Source organism: Fringilla coelebs (assembly GCF_963513975.1).
Source record: "Fringilla coelebs genome assembly, chromosome: 1".
In the NCBI taxonomy this organism is placed as follows: Eukaryota; Metazoa; Chordata; class Aves; order Passeriformes; family Fringillidae; genus Fringilla; species Fringilla coelebs.
The window spans coordinates 52,613,505-52,636,098 of NC_140028.1; the positions used below are offsets into that span (position 1 = coordinate 52,613,505).

Genomic DNA, 22,594 nt, shown 5'->3' on the forward strand with positions numbered 1-22,594 from the left:
GGCGAAGGTGGGGATTGGGAGAATGAAGAACTGCCCACAGAAGAAGATTAGGTTCAAGATCATATAAGGAACGTGAAGGTGCACAAGTCCACAGGACCTGATGCAGTGCATCTGCAGGTCCTGAGGGAACTGGCAGAAGAGGTAGCTAAGCCACTATCCATTGTATTTGAGAATTGTGGCAGTCCACTGCCACAAGTTCCCACCAACCTGAAAAGGGAAAACAAACCCCTCATTTTCAAAAAGAGAAAAAAAAAAGACACAGGGGCATCTCACCTTAGTGCCTTAGCAAGACCATGGTGCAGCTGCTCCTGGAAACTGTGAGAAGGCACATGGAAAATAAGGAGGTAATGTGTAAGAGCTAAGACAACTTCACTAAGGCCAAACCATTCCTGGCAAATCTGTTGGCTTTTTACAATGGGGTTAAAGTGTTGGTGAATAAAGGAAGAGCAACTGACCTCACGTACCTGGACTCATGCAAAACATTTGACACTATCGCTATAAGTTCTTGTTTTTAAATCAGAGAGACATAGATTTGAGAGATGGCCACTCAGTGGATAAACAGTTAGCTAGATGGTTACACTCAAACAGTTGTGGTCAACAGCTCGACATTCATGGGAAGACCAGTGACATCTGGAGCTCCTTAGGGATCAATACTGGGACCAGCACGGTTCAACATCCTCGTGGGCGACATGGACAGTGGGATGGAGAGCACCCTCAGCAAGTCTGCCCACTACACCAAGCTCCGTGGTGGGATTGACATGCTGGAGGGAAGGGTCCCAGCAGCCGCAGGGACCTTCATGTACCTGAGAAGTGGGCCCATGTGAACCTCATGAATTTCAACAAGGCCAAGAACAAGGTCCTGCACCTGGGGTTGGGACAAACCTTGGTACCAATGCAGGGTTAGTAGAGAATGGATTGAGAGCAGCTCTCAGGAGGTGTTGGTTGATGAGAAGCTCAACATGACCCAGCAACTTGAATCCCAGAATACCAAAGACATCCTGAACTGTATCAAAAGCAGCTTCGGCCAGCAGGGCAAGGGAGGGGATTCTGCTCCTCTGCTCTGGTGAGACCAGAGCAGAGGAGCAGAGTGGAGTGCTGCATCCAGTGGAGGGTAATGAAACTGATCAGAAAGATAGAGAATCTGTCCTATGAGAGAAGGCGGATGGGGCTGGGGCTGTTCAGCCTGGAGAAGAGAAGGCTCTTGGGAGACCTTACTGCAGCCTTCCAGTACCTAAGGAGGCCTGAAAGAGAGCTGGAGAGGGACTTTTTACGAAGCCATGTAGTGACTTGACAGGCAGTAATGGCTTCAAACTGAATGAAGGCAGGTAGCAGAAAGTCTTCACTATGAGAATAGTGAGACACAGGAACAGGTTACCCAGAAGCTGTGGATCCCTGGAAGTGTTCAAGATCAGGCTGGATGGGGCTTTGAACAACCTGGTTTTGTGGAAGATGTCCCTGTCCATGGTAGGTCCCTTCCAAACCAAATCATTCTCTGATTCTATATTTGCACCTTTACCAATTCTTCCTGCTTCTCTTACCTGCACACCTGGTTGCCCAAAAAGGTGCAAAGGAACAATTTCAGCATTAAAATTCTATCAAAACTAATAAGAGCGTTGCACAGATGGTTTCCAAGTTTATTTTCAAGGCAAGAAACTAATCTTGATCTACAAATCTAAAATAATCATGTAGATCTTCTGAGTAGCAAAAATAAAAAATAAAAGTTACAAAAAAATGTACTGTTGGAAAGCTGCAGTCCTACATTTTGAAGGAGTGTAAATCTGTTCATGAAAATAGTAAGGAAAAAAGTAATCTTTGGGGGATGATTAAGAAAGATTAAATTTTACACTATTTTATTGAATTTGCAGAAGCCTAGTTTGAATATTGGAGAAAGAACATACTGCACCTGTGCTAAACACAGGTTTAGCACCTCTGATTTTCCCACATCAACCCAGTAAAATGTTTAGTGCTACCTACCTGAATCATCAGCTAATCTGCTGATTCTCTCCAACACAGCAATACAATCTCTCTCATCATCACTGACTTCCTTCAAAGTGTCCAGCAAACTTCGAGCCACCATTTGCCTAGTTTACAAGAAAGATTAAAAATCAGCATTATTTGTGTCCAGAAATACAGCTAAATCAAAAAGTTGTGTATCACAGAAGCTTCTTACACCAAATAGAAGTTTATATATATTCACTTAAAATTTAATTTATAAACTGTAATAAGTTTAGTTAGCCCTGCTTTGGGAATTCTTACTTCTGATACCTGGCATAATCTTAAAGAATTGTAAGCTTTAAATATAACATTAAAAGTATCCCTTTCATTTACAAGGATAAGAGAAACCAGCCACCAAGACCAGAAATAGTAATCATCTGCTAAGTGGGCAAACAGGAGCTGAATGTTAGGAAGCCAGAATCAGCCTTCCATCCATCCTCATCTATGAAGTCTTTAACTTGTTCCATACAAGTTAAAAAAAGCAAAGTAACACTAGTATCATTAAAATGTTTTAAAATAGAACTCTGAATTTATTTCACAAAAGCATGAACACTCAAGCCAAAGATTTTCATACCAATGGTGTTATAGTTGACATTTAAACCAGTGGTGGTTGACATTTAAAAGTCAAACTTCACTCAAATGATATGGGTATATACTGTGAGTGGTGGGTACATACTGTGAAAATAACATGGACTACCCAACCCCTGTGTACCTGAGACATACATTAAGCAAAGCAGAAACATTAAGAAAATATGAAATAAGTCATAATCAACTCAGTTACTACTTTGAATGCACAAGAAAATTTTCTGTGGATTAATTTATGAGTGATGAGATATAGTCAGATTTGGGATTTTGTTCTCCAAGGTTCTGTCATAGCCTATGCTACAAAGTCATATCCATCAGGTACCTAGATAGCCCTGAATGCAGCTGGGAATGTGTGGCAATCAACCTCTCCTCAAAAACACCCTGCAATGGCATAACTCTTTTCTTACCCTACTGAATAATGTGGGTTACATGTCAGTTCAGAGAGCTAGCAAAATTATCTCTGGATAATGGAATGGGAGTGGGCCAAGGAACGGTGTCCAAGACACTAGTAGATCTGGTAATGCCCTGGAGCAACTCGACAAAACAATGAAGGAGCAAGTGTCAAGTGCCAGGTATTTCCAGAACTGAAGGACAGAAACATTCCTAGGATGTACCCTAGGTAGAAGCACTGTTACCAAACACCAGTGCTGTAGACAAGAACAGAGACATACCTAAACTTTATTATGTTCACTACAAGCAGTGAATGTGAGCAGTGGTCAACAACTTACAAGAGAACAGATGGTTACATTCCTAGTGCACAAGGGAAGCTCAAGAACTTCACAATTCCATGCAATCAGAGAAAGGCAGGAGGTTTCCATGAATTCCCAAAGCTAAGCACACATTTTCTCCTACTGAAAATCAGTAATTTAAATATTGCACATTGGCCAGTTGCAGAACTATTTTAAATTAAACTGTTTTGACATACAGATGTATAAAATCTTCTAAAAAAACAAACTGAAGAAACCATTTGCCTTTAATGAATTCCTTCTCCCTCACTCTTTTCAACTTGACAGAAGTACATCTCCTAGCAGAGATCTTGATATGCAGTTAAAATTCAGCCATAAAAACCCTAACGGAGGGAAACAGACTGCACGACACACTAACCTAGAAGCAGAGTTGACTTGGTCTTTTTAAAGGGCTGGACACCTCTGAAAAGAGAAGAGGAACAGATGAAGCAATTTCATAAACCAGCCTGTGTGGACACGTGTCTCCTACATATTTAATGCAGTCTTGGAAAGTGAGAGACAAGTCAACTAACCCTCTGAGTGTCAGCAAGTAAGGAACCACAGTAAACAGCACTACTGCTAAGATGTGCTTTGGCCTGAAGAGAAAAAGCAGCAATAATTCCTCATAGGCTTATGAAATGAAGGATCTGTGTTCAGGAACTGCCTCACTATTCAAATAGATTTATTGGTGAGTGCTCTACACTTCTGAGCCTTCTTAATCAAAACCCACAAGTGATTTTAACACAAAAAACCAAAAAGAAACAAAAGCTGTGCTTCAAACTGCACCAGCAACTAGCAACTGTTTTTTAAAGCAAGTAGCAAAAAGGAATCATCATCCTTGTATGTATGTACACACACCCCAGGGCAGCTAGACACAAGAAGTCTCTGTGTTTCAGGGTGATGGCTTTGGCTTTCTGCTCAGCATCTACTCTTGCTGCAATGTGATGGTGGATTATTAAGGCATATCCTAGAGATGCTTCTCAAATCTGAACTGAAGGCTGCCTCTTCAATAATCACACCACAGCCAGACTCCCACTTGTCTTATTTTGCAGACCAACAATTTGTAATATTTGTCAGGTTCCCCTCCATTCTCATAGGCAACATCTGTGGTGCTCATGAGCAACACCTAAACCAGTAAAAATGTAAACCATAACACACCAAAAGTTGTCACAAAGCAACACTTTCCACCACTTGGAAAGCTGTTAAAGGATTCCCCACTTCTCTCTTTTTCAGTTAATCCTGTCAGAAATCTTCCATATTTTAAAAAAGAAGACATTCCTATTTCCAAGCTTCATCTCCTGAATTTTTTTAGGACAGACACTGATTCATTTCCATCTCAGAAGAAGTGGCTGAGAAATCATGAGCACTCAAGAAATCCACTTAAAGGAGACTAGATTTTAGCAGCAGTTGTTGAAAGACCCTTCACTTTAATCATTCAATACAATCACAGACTGCAAATATGCTGCACAGGTAGATGATTAACCAGATAGAAAAGGATAATAAAACCAAATGCAAAGAGAAATAATATCTAAAATAAAATGTAAAGATTAAAACCTGCTAAAAGCAAATTCATCCAATTAAAGGGGAGAAAACCATCTTACCCTAATTTACCCAGATTCAATGATTATGTTTCAAGAATTTGGAATGTGTAATATGAAGCTTCCACAGAAATGCAGGTTCCAGGTCACAGAAACAACTGAAACATTATTAACTCAATCATAGTATTTTAAAATGTTTAAACTACTCATTAGTAATTGGCTGTGCTGATACCATACTAAGACATAGGAATAAACAAATGTAATTTAATTAACCTTTTTCGCATTAAATGCTCCAGTTCCTCTGCTTAGCAGAAATCCCTCCTATTATTCTGAGACTGACTAATGCTGAATCATCATAATCTGACTGCAGTAGTCACTATCATTTATTGTGATCTAAGTGCTACTCAGTTATACCACTAATAATCATCATTTGCTATTTCCTGTATGCTACATAACACAATAGGCCTACAAAGAGAGCTAGGATTAAAAAATATGTTTGTACCAGCAAAAATAATCCAAACAAGCAAACACAGGGGAAAAAATGTCAGGAAAAACTAGTTACACCGACCACCTTTCCCTGCAGGAAAGCACACGATGCATAAAGCTGGACAGAGCAATTAAAAGGATTCCCAGCTTATGCATGCCCATATCCAATGCAATCCATACTGAGAAATCAGACACGTTTTTTTCTTAGGCAGGCAAATAAGATATTAGGAACAGTATTGTTGGTTAAAATTCAAGATACACAACTTGAGTTTCTGAAGATCCACAACTTGAACTTCTGAAGATATACACCTTGAGCTTCTGAGTTTGTTCTTCTCCCTACTGGCTTTGATTATATAATTGTCACCTGGAGCCTTGAAAGCTCCTCTTCCCTCCCTCCCCATGAAAAGTCAAAACATGCAAAAACTCTCTCCTGGTAGCATAAGTGCCCATTTCATCTTAAACTGCAAAATACAGCAAATAACAAAATTTGAAAATGACGCATATTTCAGAAGTTATATGTGCATACAGGTTTATGCAGGTTATAACAAGAGAAACAATTCTGCAATTTTCAGCTTCGATTCAATGGTATGCTCACACACGTAGTGTGGAATTTTAAGTACAGTTCACGTGACTAAAGTTAAGAACAGGGCTAAATCCTTTCCAAACCCAGGCCCTAAACAACAAAACAGAGCTATCCTATTGGGTGGCTGATCACAGACTTTGCTTCTGCATATTACTGTATTAAGAATTCAACATTAAAGCAAATACACTTCATTAAAAGCTTACTTGAAGCCCAAAATTAAACCATGTTCAAATAAAATACCAGAAAATCTCAATGTTAACATATTTTATACATTTCTGTGATCATGTTACTGTTTACAGTTCCAATTAAAATGAACTCCGGGTTTGAATTTCTCCATTCGAGTGCAGAGCATCTGAGTGCAAGGGGATGGGGTGGGATGTCTGTGTGAAGTATGCTACAATACCTGTGCTTTCAAATGAAACAACCATCTCAGTGGCATTACAGAAATAAAAAGGGGAAAATGCAGAACACAGTATTAACTGGGCAAGTTCACTTTCAATAACCAGAAGCAGCAATATTCAAGCTGTAAACTACAGAGGAGATTGATTCTGAAATAAAGTTGTTGGCTTCCTCCTGGCAATCTCTTGGCTGTTCATCATGCTCTCCTGACCGTTCATGAAGTATTTTCTTAAACTTACTTTCACACAGAGTTATGGATGGAGTTTACTGTCACCTTACAGTCCTGTGCCAACAATTAAGGAAGAAGTTCAAGAAGTCCTTTACTACAGTTGCTTAAAAGGTGAACTAATGTTTTTCTGTTATCATTAATATTTTGGTCTCTAAGTAGGAGGCACATGAGCAAACAGTAGGAGGGGTGGAAACTGAAGTTTCATAAAGGTCTTGGGTTTTTTGAAACTATTTGTATTCCATGCAAATTTACTTCAGTCAGATTTGAATCAGATGAATAGTTTGCATACCATTAGCCAGACAGACATTTTAAAAGCATACCTGTTAAATATGTTCTCACTTGCAGCGTACTTGTCCAATCTTCCCAAAGGCGTCAACATCTCATCTTGTGAGACAAAGTCCAGGGCTGAAGGTATAATAATCACATCAGACTCTGAGCTGTAGTCATCCACACCAACTATCAGAGACATCAGAAATATTCCTTATAATCACAGTAGTTTGACACTAAAATGATGTCTGTTGTTGGTCTGAAATACAGAAATCTAGGCAAGGTCCCATTGACAACATATTTAGTAACTGCATCACATTATTCCCACCAGCTTCCCCAGCCCCCATGAAGTCTTTTCTATACAGATGTGACTGATGATGTATAAATGGATTTTGAGTCATTTTCTCTAAGTTCCCAAGTAAGATTCATCACTAAATTTCCTATTTTTATACCTTATATTTTTCTCAAGCAAATTACTTTTATCCAATTGTAAAGTCAGCTTTTTGAAGACACAAACTCAAATGATAGCTGCAGGTAGTCCACAGTTTATACATGATCTAACAGACCAAAAAGACTGTTCTGCTTCTGGCTGCAAATGGGATAACCTTTTGGAAAGGTCACCTCCATTAGTCCTGAAAACACAAAACAACAGTACACTACCCCTACTCTTCAGTCTATCCAAATCTCTCCGAAATGCCTTTTCATAACTTGCAAATAGAGAAGATCAGAAGGCAGACCTACAAGTCCAACAACAACTTTTTTTAAATGAACTCTACAAAAGAAATAAAAAATTATTATTGTCCTCTACCTTTCACACAACTATGCTGTGCTATATAAATTGCTTACCAAATAGCGTGTCATTATTTTCAACATTCCGAATACATAAACAGCTATCACTGCCTGAACATCTTCCTTACTGTACTTCAAATGTCAAAAGACAAACACTGAGCCCTGGGAGAGTTATATTTTTAGACATAAACTAAGGTAATGGCACCCTTTTACAAACAAAGTAATTGTCCCATTTTCTACACTGGGAATCCATGGACATCAACTGATCCCATCCTTGCACTAAAGACCAAATTTTGCAGTTGCTGATAGGACATTAAATTCTTGCCAGAAATCAAATGAAAAAGTGATGGGGAAAGAGCAAGAGTGTAAGAACAATCTAAGTGATGGCAGAAAGGAAGAAAGTGTACTAGGAGCCAAAGGAAATGAAAGAGCAATCTGAGAAGGGGAATTAGTGGTGTTAGATATTTGTAAGGTAGAGGATAGAATAACAAACTGCAGGCGGAGGAAGGGAAGGCTGAAAAGAAAGATCAGCTGCAAAAAGCTATTGCAACACAAAGGAAAAACGTTTAGCAACTCCAGGTTTACATAACTGTTTGAACTTGTATTTGGTTTGGGTTTGTGGGTTTGTTTGGGTTTAATTTTTGTTGTTTAGTTTGGGCTTTTTGCAAGAATCTGTTTTATTTTCACAGGAAGTGGGAGGCGAGTAGAAATGAACTCCTAGTGCAAGCTAGGACTTTATGCCAGGTTAAGTTAACAAGGAACAGGCTACATCCTTTCACAGGCTCACAGGCCTGTAATTCAACCTACCAATCCAACTGAAAGCAGGGATTTTTCTGTTTTTAGTTCTGCCATCTCACATCTAGACTATTTCAGTGGAAGAGATCTTCAACTATCATCCAGTCCAACTGCCCAACCACCTCAGGGCTGACCAAAACTTAAATCACTTCCTTCTCCACTTCCCATTCTCAGGAATCTACAGAAAGTGATGAAGCCACCCCTCAGCCTCTTTCTCTCCAAACCAGACAGTGAAATTACTTCTATGACAGGGTCCTATTTTTCCATTTCAGTGTCTGTTGACCATACTGTAAATTTAAAAACATGAATTAAAGAAACTATGTCAAAATACCAACATAAAAATAACTATACTGCTGACAATAGTTACTTAGCTATCAAACTCATGAATACAAAAAAATAAAATGCTGACCATTACACGCACCACCAATTTTACTCACTCCCATTTCCCTGTTCCCAACCTCAGCCTTGTTCTATGTTTCTCCTTGTACCCTCTACATTTATTTTTCTACAATTTTTGCCTTACGAAACCAGTTAAGTCAACCCCACTCTATATCAGATGTAAATACCAATGATAAAAAATATGAGCACCTGCTTACAATTTATCTGTTTGATGTCTCCTCCTAGTTCAAACTGAGTTGTGTGGATTTTGCTCTGCTGAGTTTATGAGTTGTAAAATTAGGCTTAGCACTACATTGTGCTTGATGTACCTCCACTACCAAACAACATTTATTATTTAAATAATTCTGGCATCTCAGCTCATATTCACAGGAGAGATCATTCAAATGACAGCATCTTGATTAACACAACTATAATACAGGGAAGAAAAGGGTGGTAAGAAGAAATCAATCAGCACATGAAGTATTACAGTTCTAGTAAAGTGCTGTTACAGCTACATTACATACTTATTTTCACTTTCACAAAATCTGTGCGAGTCAAAAGAGACAGTCCATTCTAACAAAGAACTCCCATTCCAACAAAGTCCCTCACGTGGATGCCTGTGGTCAACTCATCACAAACATGAATCACCAACAACTGACCACTCCTCATCGAAAATGCATAAAGGACATACTTTGCATTATTCAATTAAGCAAGTCACTGTGCTATTCCTGTTACACCAAAACAGTGACCAGAAAGGCTGTTAATTGAATATTGCCTCTTCATCCCTACTCTGCTTTCCACCCAACTTTGAGCACTTGACTAAGTACCACAGGACCTTTTGTTAATTTTACAAATGCAAGCCATACCCTTAAACAACACAAGCGTACTGGTTTTGGCTGGGACAGAGTTGAAGTTCTTCACAGTTCTTTGCACATTTCCAATCTATTCACTGGGAGGGCATCATGAGGAATAGAAAAGGCTCTGACAGTGTTTAAGCCCTGTCTTCAACAGGGCTTAAAACAGCAACTAATACATCAGTGATTTATCAACACTAGTTTCAGCACAAGTCCAAAACACTGTCCTAGATAAGGTATTATAGAGAAATTTAAACTCTATGCCAGTCAAAACCAGTACGCATTCTGCCTAATTCAAATGCAGAACACACAAATTTCTTCCGGCTTCAGAATGAGGAGCAGGTAACGGGGCCATGTACTACTTATCTACTGCAGAAAAACTGTGGGTCAATTTTCTTATTTTTCTCTGCTTTTTCAAACAGGTACAAGTCTGGATCAAATCCACAGAAGGCATATAAGCTACAGGACACCACTGAAAACTATTGCTAGTGCAGAGCCTTTACTACCTTCTAGTCTGGTCTTACGTGCTCACACGTAAGCATGCAAAAGTAGAGCTAGAGAAAACAGGAGTTTCCATAAGCACATGCTATCCCAGGAGTTCAAAGTCACTAGTGGTGTCAAGAGGAGAAACAGCAATTGCACAATGATGTCAAAAGCAACCACAGGGCTTCCATTTCCATACATTCAATTTCCAAAGCAGAGCAAAATGAATACACTCATAATTTATCCAGACAAAGTTTGCAAGTTTCTCTTCAAAACTCTAAACAGTGATTGCCAAACACAAGGAAGCATCACATAACAAGACAGGTACTGCCTTTTGCTTCCATGTCTGACTGCCATTAACTTCTGTTGTATCACAGAAGCCAAGTAACTTCACCTCTGTGTACCTTCATTTTCCTATCAAAACATTTGAGTGTTTTTTTGTAGAAGTTGCTCAAGCTTGTCTATCTACCTTGCACCTGGTCCACACTGTACTGTGTGAAAATATATATTAACATTCCCTGCTTTAAGCTCTCCCGTTTCCCTTAAGCTCTCCTCTGTTTTATGGCAAGGATACAACAATAACATGACACAGTCATTAACTAATGTGAACTATACAGCAATCTTGCTGAGGCAGACTACATTTAGGGGTGCTTAGTCAACCACTGCCAAGCCTGGCTGAGCATACAACAACAAAACAGAGGTCCATTTAAAACTCAGTCCCCTATAAAACCACAGCCTCTAGGCCAATTTTCAAGGGAGTTGGTTTTTCTACTATATATCTCACCCCCACAGTATCTTTCACAAAGGTCTCCCATGCTGAATCTTTTATAGAGAGGTGCACAAAATCACATTTGAAAAACATAACTACTATTTTTTCTTATTTAATAATGCAATAACAATTCTCTGCCATAGACTGTTCAGTAACAAGGCCTATATGTATTATTCTTGTTCTTCTGTATTTCCTATAAGCCCCATGGCAGAAACATGTTCTTCTTTGTTTTGGCATAGAAACTCAGTGACAAGAAGTCTATTTTAAAAAAATAAGCAACTTTCAATTCTGAAAGCTGAACAACAAACAGCTTTAAGGATTCAAAATTTCCAGCTAATGTGCTAATATTAAGAGGTCAGTCATTTAATCTTTTGCATCCCCAAAGAGTTTTCAAGACCTTTTGCAAAAACTACGTGGCAGATATATCTACTAAAATGGACAAATTTTTATTCGATTTTAGTATAAGCTACTTATTACACTCTACATCAATTGTTATCATATGAATATTCAGGATAATACAGCACTTATATGCAAAAAGAACTGAGTTCTGTTGTTCAAGCAAGTAATTTTTCTGCTAAACTGTAAAGCAAGAATTGTAATCTTATGAGCCCAGACATTTGGTATCATGACCACAAAATAACAGCAGCAGGTTTTTTTCTAAATTACTGCCCTCCATGCTACAAGAGAAAAAATACACCTTAGGTTCAGACTTCTGCAGAACACAAGTAGTATTTTCAGGCCTTCAATATTGTAAACACATTCATTTCTATGTAACTTTCTGTAAGAAACATCACTTTGCATCTGATGTGCTGCAAAGAGAAATTTACCTCAGCACAGCACTAATGCTTAAGCATCTGCATTTGCTCACAGCTGAACTCACTACTCTTAACCCTTTCCTACTGCATGATGTTCCAGCTCTGGTTCTGTGGTGACAACACAGACCAAAGCCTCAGTGACATTATTTCAGATTAATTTGCTACCACATATTTACTGCACTGCCTCAGTAACATTAAACAACAGCTATTGCAATGGCAATCACACAAATTTTACAAAATGTGCTTGTCAAGCTGAATTCTACCATACTGCCTGCCCCATCCAGGCATCACTCACTGGTCATCACAGAACCCACCATCAGAAAGTAGGAGCTGTTTTTTCCATGAGACACTTAAAAACTACTTTCTCTGTTTTTCTCCTGCTGCAGTCTGAGACTGAAAATGCAACTGAGAAGCCACAAGATGTATGATTCTACTCAGCAAAAGTCATCACTGCAAGGGATAATGTTAGATTCCAGCCCACCTACCATATTAGCAGAAACAAGAACCACCCTTCTCCTTCTGTGTTACTCCCCTGAATTAGCCTGTAAAACCATGGAGCACTATTGGACTTGAGCCTCTTATGAATGTAAAGTTACCACGCCTGTATGCACAGACTTTGTTGACTGAACTCCAAGTTTGGAGGGACTGGATGTGGGGGCTGGGCAGAAGGAGTAGAGAGGAAAGAGCAAGGAAGAAGATAAGAACGGTGGAAATGCAAAGCAGCTCTGACGCAATTACCACATTAGCCCCTATGCAGCACTTTGATAGCAGAGCTTGCTAACAGCTAGAAGCACAGACACAGCAAACTCTTTAAAATAAAACTTCAGTACTGGTTTGGGGGTCTAGGGACAGGGAGCACTTAGCAGATGAAAGACACAGGAATCAAAAAATCAGCAGCTGCTTGCACACAAAATTGATGCAAGCACAGCACAGCAAATTTCAATGATCCAGTTGTCTAAATGTAACAGGCCATGAGAAAATTTTTATTTAGCAAAGGTCTTCACAAAAAGATAGCTATCAAGCTGCCACAGGAGCTGCATTTCTCATCAAACATCAGAGCAAACAAGGGGCAGTACAAAATTCTTTAAGCAAGGAGATGAGGTGGAGCTACACACAAGTTTGCTTCTTTCAGGCATACACAAGCAGCATTGAAAATCCTGATTTGCTCCAAAAAAAAAGGAATAGTTCTATCTCACATTGCTCACTAGTCATTTATTTGCACAACACCTCAATGCACCTTCTACTGATTTGACCTGCAACAAACGCTGCTCCAGAGGAAACTGAAACAAAGAGAAGGACATCTAAGCTACCAGTTAAAACAATCAACAGTTTATATTCTGTCTGCCTATTTCCTGTAGGGAGCATGTCACGCCCATCACCAAGGCACTCAAGTTCCCTGCTATGTAAGTCCCTGTCTTCTACCCCTTCCAAACAACTGCATGCACATAAGAATTGTGGAATGAGGTTGGAGTGAAGCAAAAGCCAGCTACTGCAAGTAGGAAGCTCCTGTACTTTTTTCTCCTCTACAAGGTCATTACTGTCAAAGAAAGGTATCCCTTTTCACTCTGCAGAGCACTGCTGTACATGGGATTTTTAAGTGACCTCATGACTGACCGAGAATTTTGTAGCACTGGGAGAAAAATCCTACTTCCACCTTCAACCAACATGCTCTCTCTGGTCCTACCACAAAAGGATACGAGCACTCCGCTTGGGGCCATGCTCAAATTCTACCACAACTGGGTACCACACTAAACCACCTAGTTCAATCTATATGTGCCTTAACATTGGACTAACTAGAAGGAAGAGAGACATGAAGCAAGCAGCTGAAGCTCAAACACTCCAGAGACTTGTGCAAGCTTCGCAATGCTTGATGTGACACCATGAGTTACGATACATCAGTTACCAAGTGTTGCTCCACTGTGAAGGGACTTTTACAGCATCATCACAGTAACTGAAATACACTTACTTGGGCTAAACACTGCAGAGAAGGCAAGCTCTACAAATGGGGCATCCATAAGGTCTAAAACATGGCTTTGTCCCATAAATCCCTTTCAACTTTCTAACTGCACTTTTCCTGTCTCTGCTTAAATCCCAGACAATGTTCTTGAGACACTGCTTGACAGCTTTCAAAACCCTAGATGAGATAAACATCTGTGTTTCCTGGGCATACAGAGAAATTCCTGTTGCAACTCTCCACACTCTTCCTGCCTGTGCTCAGTATAAAGTCTAAAACTATGAGAGAAGGTCTATGAGAGAAGGTTGAGCAGGACAGAATGCAGTGGATTCACTCTTAAAAAAAGTATGAACATGGTTGGGGTGTTCAAGGATGTCCATTTCAATGTAATTTAATGTTTACATTATTTGCACAAGCATGCATCCCTACAGATTAATCAAGCTGTTCCTCCTGTGGGCTAGAGGAAGGAAAAGGTAGTCTCTCCTCCATTCAAATATTTGGGAACTGTTCAGGCACTATGGCAACAACACAAAAAAATTCCCTAAGCGGATTTGTTTATCAGAGAAAAATGTTTCAACAGTCTGCAATACCACTCATACACCACGTCCATTTTATACATTAATCTATTTAGCTTTTCCAGAAACTGTACAGAGAATAACACATATTTATGGTACTATTTGCCTCTCTATTTTCTTTACCTTAAAAACAGTAAGAAAGACCCACCAAACCAGTAGTCTCAACTGTCAGTGCTGTTGTTTCACTGGTGCAAACAAACACCCTTCACAAACATACTTCGACACTTTTTTTAACCTATCCAGTAGGTTAACACCCTACTGCCAGAAAGAACTGCAGCACCTCTCAAACCAAGCAACAGCCACATTAGTTTCTCTTACACCATACCTTTCTAAAGTGCACAGAGGAGCACTGATGTTCTGGGAACCTTTAGGGGCAGCTGTCCCTGCCTTGCTCCTCTAAAGAGGGAACTGTTTCTCTAGCTCTCAAAGCAGAAGCTATCCTTTCAGCCAGTTCTGCTCATGTTATAACTCTTGCAATGAAAACCTCCTGCCCACACAGAGGGAAAGCCTTAGCAGCAAAAGGCACACACAGGAAAGAAAAGTATTTCAGCTTCAACACACTGCAGTCTGCCAGCTCCACAATAGGTCAGTAGTCAGAAATAACTGCAAGCACCAAGGTTTCACTATCTTAAGCCTAGGATTTTAAACATTTCCAGCTCCTTCATGACTCTTTCACTCCCTCTGTTTTTTAGCTGCAAGTGGGAGAGAAAGGGAGAAGGAGGAGAATATCCAAAGCCCTGGAAGATAAATCATAAGAGAAGGGAAAAAAAAAAAGGAAAAAAAAATGCTGGCAACCTTAACTGAGGATCCCTGCCAGAGATGGGATAATAGAAGTTGGCTAGTGAAAAGCACATTCCCACATCAGAAGTGATGCTAGTGGCCTCAGAAAACTGAAAGCCTAGAAAATTACTTCTTCAATCCTCTACTAGGTGTAATGGAGAAAAAATGTGCAGCTGCACGAGAAAGGTTCATTAGCCTACATCAAATCAAGCACAATCCTTTCCTTACATCATCTTCTTTTCTCTAGCATCCTAAGAGGTTGCTGGAGAAAGAGAGACTAACCATTATCCACCTGAGACCACTAATACCAGAATTCCATGGGGACACAGCCATCCACCTGAGTCTCCCAGTTTCTATGAGGGTCAATCACCACATTAAAAGACAAAGAAATGAACTGAAGTGTTGGGAGAATTAAACCCTAATCTCCAGGGAAAACAAGAGACTTAACAAGTGTGCTTCATTAGCATTAAGGAACGGTTATTGGATTCCCAAAGGAGCAGAATCTCAGTCACACCAGAGAACTGATTCCAATCACTACAGAAAGTCTGCCAGTAATTTCTGTTATTACTTTTCTGCAATGCTTAAATGCCAACCCAGTAATTCAAACTATCGCAGCACTCTCACCAGAGCTCAGACTCTGATGGGACCAAAAGGTCAGTACTGCAACAGGGCATCTAGCTGAACCTCATGTTGGAAATTTAGCTGTACTCAAAGCTAGAAATAAGTCTAAGAGCAACACAATGTGCAGCCTATACAAAACAACTATCAGCATAACAAAATCTGCTAATTCTTATTCTGTGGTGAAGGAACAAAGAAACCACAGTGCAAAAGCTTCTGATATTGCTATGTACAGCTGTGGGAAAGGGAAGGTGAATTTTAATATACTGAATGCATGTTATGCCAGCATAATTCACTACCAGAGAATAAAAACTACTACACAGCATCAAGCTGTGACTGTGATTTGACACTGCAGGGAAATACAGACTGGTTTTACAAAAACAAAACAACAAAAAAAACCCAAACATTTTTTTAACTTATCATTAAAAAAGGTTTAAAAAAATTTAAATTAGCTTCCATTTGGAAAGAGATTTGTGCCCTACCCAAAGTCTAAGAGAATAATTTAATTAAAAGAATTCGACCAACACAAGCTCACTGCTAATGCCAGATGATTTGCTCATCACCTGGAAAAAGAACATAGCATCAATGATAAAACAGCTTTTGACATCTGCAGATGCACAAAGAGAATTTTCTTCAGCTCAGCTAAAAAAGTGTTTCACTCACTGAGAAGCCTGCTGGGAGGAGAGGCAAGGAAGACCTGTCCTCCCTTTTTAATCAATGGAAAAGAACACAATAATAAAAATAGTGCTATGTTGGATCATCACTACTCTGTTTTTAGTTTTTAGAACTGTTTCGTCCACTAGTGAAATCCAAACAGTAACATTAGATTTGCCAATTGCAAAAACTACCTTTTTGCTAAAGAAATAAAGCAATAAGGGCTATAGAAAACAAGTTTACACATAGGTGTGTATATATATATATATATATATATATATATATATATATATATATATATATATGTAAAACCCATTTAACAGTTCTAAACTAGAACTGTCTAAACAATGTGTAGATATTAAAACTCAATTTTCTGCATTTTTAGTTAAAACATCTGGAAACTAAGTGTACAGAAAAAGGAAATTTACCATTGTCAGCATGGCAAAAGCTAAAGTTTCAGAATCTGAGTAAGCTACATAACCACCAAATTATGCACATATACTTGCAACTACCAGAAATCCTGACATTGCATGCAAATGCAGCTATCAGCTACCACTAACAAAGACTTTTTCCAAAAACAAATGTAAAACAATATTAAAACCAGTTATCAGATCAAAATATCTTTTCTCTCCTGATTTAAATCACAATTAAAATAATGAGTTGAATAAAGCTATCCCCTTCCCAAATCTGAATTCTAATTGCAGATGGCTCTATTTTTTAGAGCACACATCCTGCACACATCAGTGGTCAGACTGAAAGACGTCAGCATCATGGTACGTTTCATTTAATCTATCTGGACTGATCAGCTCAGCCTCCAGAAACAGCCAGGGGAGGGGGGAGCACAAACTATCTGGCAAGAGTCATAAAGAACACTTCATTTTCCACAAGCCCACGTCTGCTTTTCAACCATTTTCGCTGCCTATTTTCTTTTCTTTTCTGTACTTATCTTAAACAGTTATACTACTTTCGATTTTGTAGGCACCAAACAAAATATTTGAATAAAAGCCAAATTTTCCCCGACTTTTTGTATACTGCGCAAGATTTCAGACAAAAGAGTAAGGAAATCAACAATCCAAGTACTGGGATGGAGATTCTTCTAGAGGCTTACACTTTGAATTTTTTAATTTTCACTCTATTGTCTTTAGAGGGAGGTGCCTTTATTTTTTTTTTCCTTAATGGTTAAGATCACACAAGGATTCTTCTTAGCTTTATCTTTACATAAATGAAATACAATTGTATGTTCCTTATTTGGAGGGGTTAGAGTCAAATAAGTTGTCTTTCACGAAAGAACTCACATCTAGGAAATAATTTTTCTTTTCTAGCATTCAGTATGTTCAGCTAGGTTACACTCACTGTCTTGGTTTTGGGTGATTTTTCCTTTTACTTCAAACAAACAATCAAGGAAAAGTCACTGCCTAAAGAATTCCTGAAGAACCAGAATTTCTTCAATTATTATCACAGCCTTTGACATCAGAAGCTATATCAACAGAAATGAAATATCAGCTAAAATCAGAATACTGAAATGCCATTTCATTTCCAAGCTATGTAACTACTTAAAGCAATCATCTGTTTAATGTACCAGGTGTAAAGTATGCATTCACCTCAAGAAAAAAAAAAAATCAGAGCTTTCCAGTGGTTACCAAGCAACCAAGAGCAGAAAAATAATATGAAGCTTTCAAAATAGAAATGCAAACCAAAGCTGAAATTAATTATTTAAAAGTCAATCCAGCTGGTTTATCAACCACTGAAAGCCTTTCTTATAAAGCTCTTGTTTAATCTCTGACCTCTTAAACAAATCAACAAAAGGAAGGTTGTTTTTTTTTTAATAGATGCCTTCCACAGCATATATTCTGAAGGTCTCCACTACTCCAACATCAGATTTACTGCTCCCTGTTGAAATCTAGGAATGTTTCATTAACCTAAATATTTATCAAGTTTTCTTCAGAGAAAAGATAAACTTTGTTTCACAAGCAGCTATTAAAACAGTACTCCAAGGAGATAATATTTTACTCTTCTGTATTTCAGGTTAATTAGCTTCCACCAAGCTGGCATAATGAATGGGGAGAAGAACAAATTGTACAGTTGTACAAGTTGTTGATTAAACTCCAACTTTCCTGTAAAACACTTGACTCCAGAAACCTTAAAAGACAAAGATCATAAAACAGCTGTTCTTCACTCTGCCTATCTAAAAGATGCACAGATGCTCGGTTCGTTACTTTCAGCAGGAACTGTGCATGGCTGTTTGCTCAGCTCCAGGACTTTCTCCTATTGCTTTAGAACATCACCAACAAAAGGCAGCTCTTAAGTCGCCTTAATGATTCCTTCTTTAGGAGGAAACACTGAATCACACTGGAAAGTCTCATTACCAAACGGGAAAAAACCAAAACAGTAAATCAGCAAATAATTTTCAAGATTCAGACTCAAACCTAGGCTCACTGATGAGCTACAGATGAATACCTAATCTAGTGAAATGTCCTGAGCCATATGCACAATCAGAGACTCAGCTTCAGATGTCCAAACCAGACCTTGACACATGCAGCCAGTCTTAATCACTCCTGATTTCTCCAGCACACCCTCACAGATGTCTTAATATTACTTGATATCAGATCAGTTAAAAGCCCAAAAATTTACTGAAAACATACTTCATTTTTCAAAACAGCCAGTCAATCAATCCTACTAATTTACATCTATCTGATTCCTCCTCCTAAATCACCAGGACTACAGGTATGCCTTGCAAGTATTTCTCTCCTATTTGTCTTTAAGTATAGCTTAGCACACTTTTTGCAAGAATGCAGCTGGCAGAATCACACAGACATAAAAGCTGCCAGCACTTCCAGTTTTATCACTATTGCATTCTGCTACTTCAGTAATACACCTCTAAACCAGTGTCTCACTCTGATACTTGAAAGAGCTGCAAACATTTGAAATATTTACAACAGAGGGATAGGGAAGGGTGGGGTTCAGGCAGGAGTTGCAACTTTGTGTCTTATTTTTTTAATTGTCTCTTTCATACGTGCAACCAATCAATAGGAAACACTTCCATAATTGTGTAAGACATGTATATGGGTACAAAACACAGCTATTTCAAATAATACTGCACAAGAAACAGTACTTTTGACTAGATATGTACAGTCTCCTTGATCTGTATTATTTTTCTTTGGCACGCAGACACCACCCAAGAAGAAAATCATGTACAATTTAGAACCATAAAAGCTACTGTGTGACTGAACTACATCCAAACAGCACATATTGATTCATAGAGAGTCCTGTTTTTTTCCTCCAAAAATACCATGCATAAGTATTGAGACATTTGCTTTTATCTACTTCCATCAAAACCTCAGTAATTTTTAATGAGGTTTCAAATCTTTATATTTCTATGGTTTCTGCCTTCAGGATGCTCTCATCTGGACTGAGTCATATCTCCAAGCACTTAGTTTTTTTCATTTTTGAAGACCATAACAGTAAGAACAGCACCAGGAACCCACAGCTTCTGTCATCCCTCCAATGACTACAGATAATTTCAACTCCTGTCTCACAGTCAACTAAAACCATAATCTAAGTGGAAACTAACAAATGCACTTTATTTTTTTGTTAAGTGTGTCCCTTCTGAAGAAGTCCTCTGTAATCACAGAGAGTTTTCAAACAGCGACTTATCACACTGAATAAAAAAAAAAAGCCCGAGGGAAAGGCTCCCTCTTTGTGCAAGGCAAAGCACAATAGGAGCCTTCTAAATGTCAGCTGACAAACGTGAAAAAGAAGATATATCAGTTAAATCCTGAAAAGTTTAAATAGCTCTCCTCTAAAAATGTAAGCCACAAAACACAAGGGTTTTTTTCACCTGTGCTCCAGCCCTGGTGAGAGGATGCCCTGCAGACTGCACAGCACACACAACAGCTTCAGGCAGCAACCAGGGGGTCTGCACACCCACAGCAGGCACCTGCATCTACCTCCATTTTCACTTTCCACCCAAAATTCATCCTCCTCTGCTTCCAAGAAACTCCCTCAGTATCGACTTGATCAACAGACATCTTCTCGTCTGAGTAACATCCTAGTCTGCCATGCTAAGGCTTCTCAGCCCTGAGTTAGGAATTTTTGCACCACCCCAGCCACAATTCTGCGACTTTGCACCCTGGCATTAACTCTTCTCCACAGATCTTTCCAGCGGGGTCAGGACTTACAGAATCAGGTGTGAAAACACTTCTGAGATCGTCTCTCCAGCCTGTGACCAAAAGCCACCCTGTCAACTGGACCATGCCACTGAGCGCCACGTCCGCTTTCCTTAAGCACCTCCAGGGACAGTGACTCCACCACCTCCTGGCCAGTCAGTTCCAATATACAAGCACCCTTTCTGAGAACAAATCCCTCCTGGTGTCCAGCCTGAACCTCCCCTGGCGCAGCCTGAGGCCATGGCCTCTCTCCTATGGCTGGTTGCCTGGGAGAAGAGACCGACCCCCACCCGGCCACAACCTCCGCTCAGGCAGCTGTAAAGAGCAGTAAGGTCCCTCCTTGAGCCTCGTTTCTCCAGGCTAAACATCCCCAGCTCCCACAGCTGCTCCTCACAGGACATGTGCTCCAGACCCTTCACAAGGAAGAGAGAGCCTGAGGGGGAGGGGTGGACGGGGGGAAGGACAGGGGACACAAAAAAAAGATATACAAAATACAGAGATATAAAAGGAACGAGCAACCCACATGCTGCTGCAGATGCAGCAGCCTGAGCCTCCTCCTGCTCCTCCCCGCCGGCGCCCTGCCGTGCCCGGGCCATGAGGGGACGCCGCCCCGCAAGCAGAGCCTCCCCTGCTTCCATCCCTCCTTCCCCCCCTCCCTCGCTCCCTCCGGGGCGGCCGCTAACGGCGCCCCCGCCCCGCCCGCCGCCCAACGCACCCCGCGGGACCGCCCGGCGCAGCCCCACGCGCGACCGGGACCGGGTCATGGACACCGGGAAGCGCGGAGCATGGCCATGGCTTCCTCCTCCTCCTCCTCCTCCCCGCCGCCTCCCACAATGCACCCTGGGCGCTCCCCCGCGGAAGCCACTTCCTCGCCCGAAAGCCGCCCCGCCAATCCCCCCCTCGTCCCCACTCACATCCGTCGATCTCCTCCTGCAGGTCCTCCTGGAGCAGCGACAGATCTGCGGTGGGGGAGACACACACACACAGGCACCATGTGCCAATGCGCCCGCCGACCCTCGGTGCCACGCGTGACCCTGCCCCGCCCGCGGGCTGCGCCCCCCCGACGCGACCCGCCCCGCAGCCCCTGCGTTCCGAGCCCGGACAGCGGCGGGCAGCGCTCCCGAAGCCGGGGCGGGGGAGAGGAGAAGGAGGGGGGATAGAGGAGGGAGGGCTGGCGCCTCGCCGGGGAGGCGGCGTGTGCGGGAAGGGGGAGGGGGGCGATGCCTACCCGCCATCTTGCTGCTGCAGCCCCCGCGGGGCGCCCGGCTACATCCAGCCCGCGGCCGGGCGGTGGGAGCGGCGGTGGGAGAGGACAGGCACCCGTACGGTCCAGGCCCCGGGCCCGGCGGCGCCTCTCCGCGTCCCCGGGAGAGCCGCGCAGGGAGGGAGGGAGGAGGGAGCGGGCGGAGGAAGGCGGGAGGAGGGGTCTGGGCCGGACACGCTGCCCCCGCCTCCGCCCGGCGGAGCCGCTCTCGCTCGCTCGCTGCTCGCTAGCTTAGGCGGCCGCGCCTCCCATCGCCGCGATCTGACTCACGGCCGGAGCCGCCCGGGCTGGCCCTGGGGCTGGAGAGCGCCCGGGCTCGGCCACACGCCCCGGCTCGCTCACCTGTCCTACGCGCTCCTCCGCCAGTTCGGGGCTTGGGCTCGGGCTCCTCCTGCCGCCCGCCGACGGGCTGAGGCGAGGCCAGGGAGCTTCCCCTGCCGGGAAGTTTGTGGGGTCACTTGGAGGAAGGCCCCGAAGGTGCTCCTCGCCGTGGTCACCGTGGGGTCGCTTCCAGGCGCGGTAGCGGGGCCGTAGAAGTTCTTGGCGCCGGCGTTGTGGGGTTACCTGGGGAGGAAGGTTCCGTGACCTAGCAGAGAGCGGCCAGCGGAGAGGTGATCCTCCTCCTCGGCTGGGCACTGGTGAGGCCACCTCTGCAGTGCTGTGTCCAGTTCTGGGCTCCCCAGTACAAGAAAGACAAGGAGCTACTAGAGAGGGTTCAGTGGAGGGCCACAAAGGTTATTACCAATCTGGAGCCTCTCATAGGAGAGGCTGTGGGAGCTGGGCAATGTTTAGTCTAAAGAAGAGAAGATTGAGAGGGGTTCTCATTAATGCTTATAAATATCTCAAAGGAAAGATGGTAAGATGGTTCCAGACTCTTTTTGGTGGTTCCCAGT

General features: G+C 41.6%; 1 protein-coding gene across 4 annotated transcripts in view; it reads right to left on the minus strand.

Moving 5' to 3' along the window:
* The window catches only part of PPP4R1 (protein phosphatase 4 regulatory subunit 1), a 62,214-nt gene extending 40,414 nt beyond the window's left edge, over positions 1-21,800 (minus strand). Inside the window, exons 1-4 of one of the 4 annotated variants that reach the window (XM_084204363.1) lie at positions 21,666-21,800; positions 21,352-21,396; positions 6,861-6,945; positions 1,975-2,081 (exon numbers count right to left, since the gene is read on the minus strand). In XM_084204363.1, the coding sequence (XP_084060489.1) occupies positions 1,975-2,081; positions 6,861-6,945; positions 21,352-21,396; positions 21,666-21,672 (244 nt within the window). In that variant the 5' untranslated portion in view covers positions 21,673-21,800. Of the gene's footprint in view, positions 1-1,974; positions 2,082-3,684; positions 3,729-6,860; positions 6,997-21,351; positions 21,397-21,665 lie in introns of those variants that run through there. The other 3 variants (XM_084204362.1, XM_084204364.1, XM_084204365.1) reach the window with 3 other exon arrangements.
* Between the last annotated feature and the right edge of the window lie 794 nt (positions 21,801-22,594).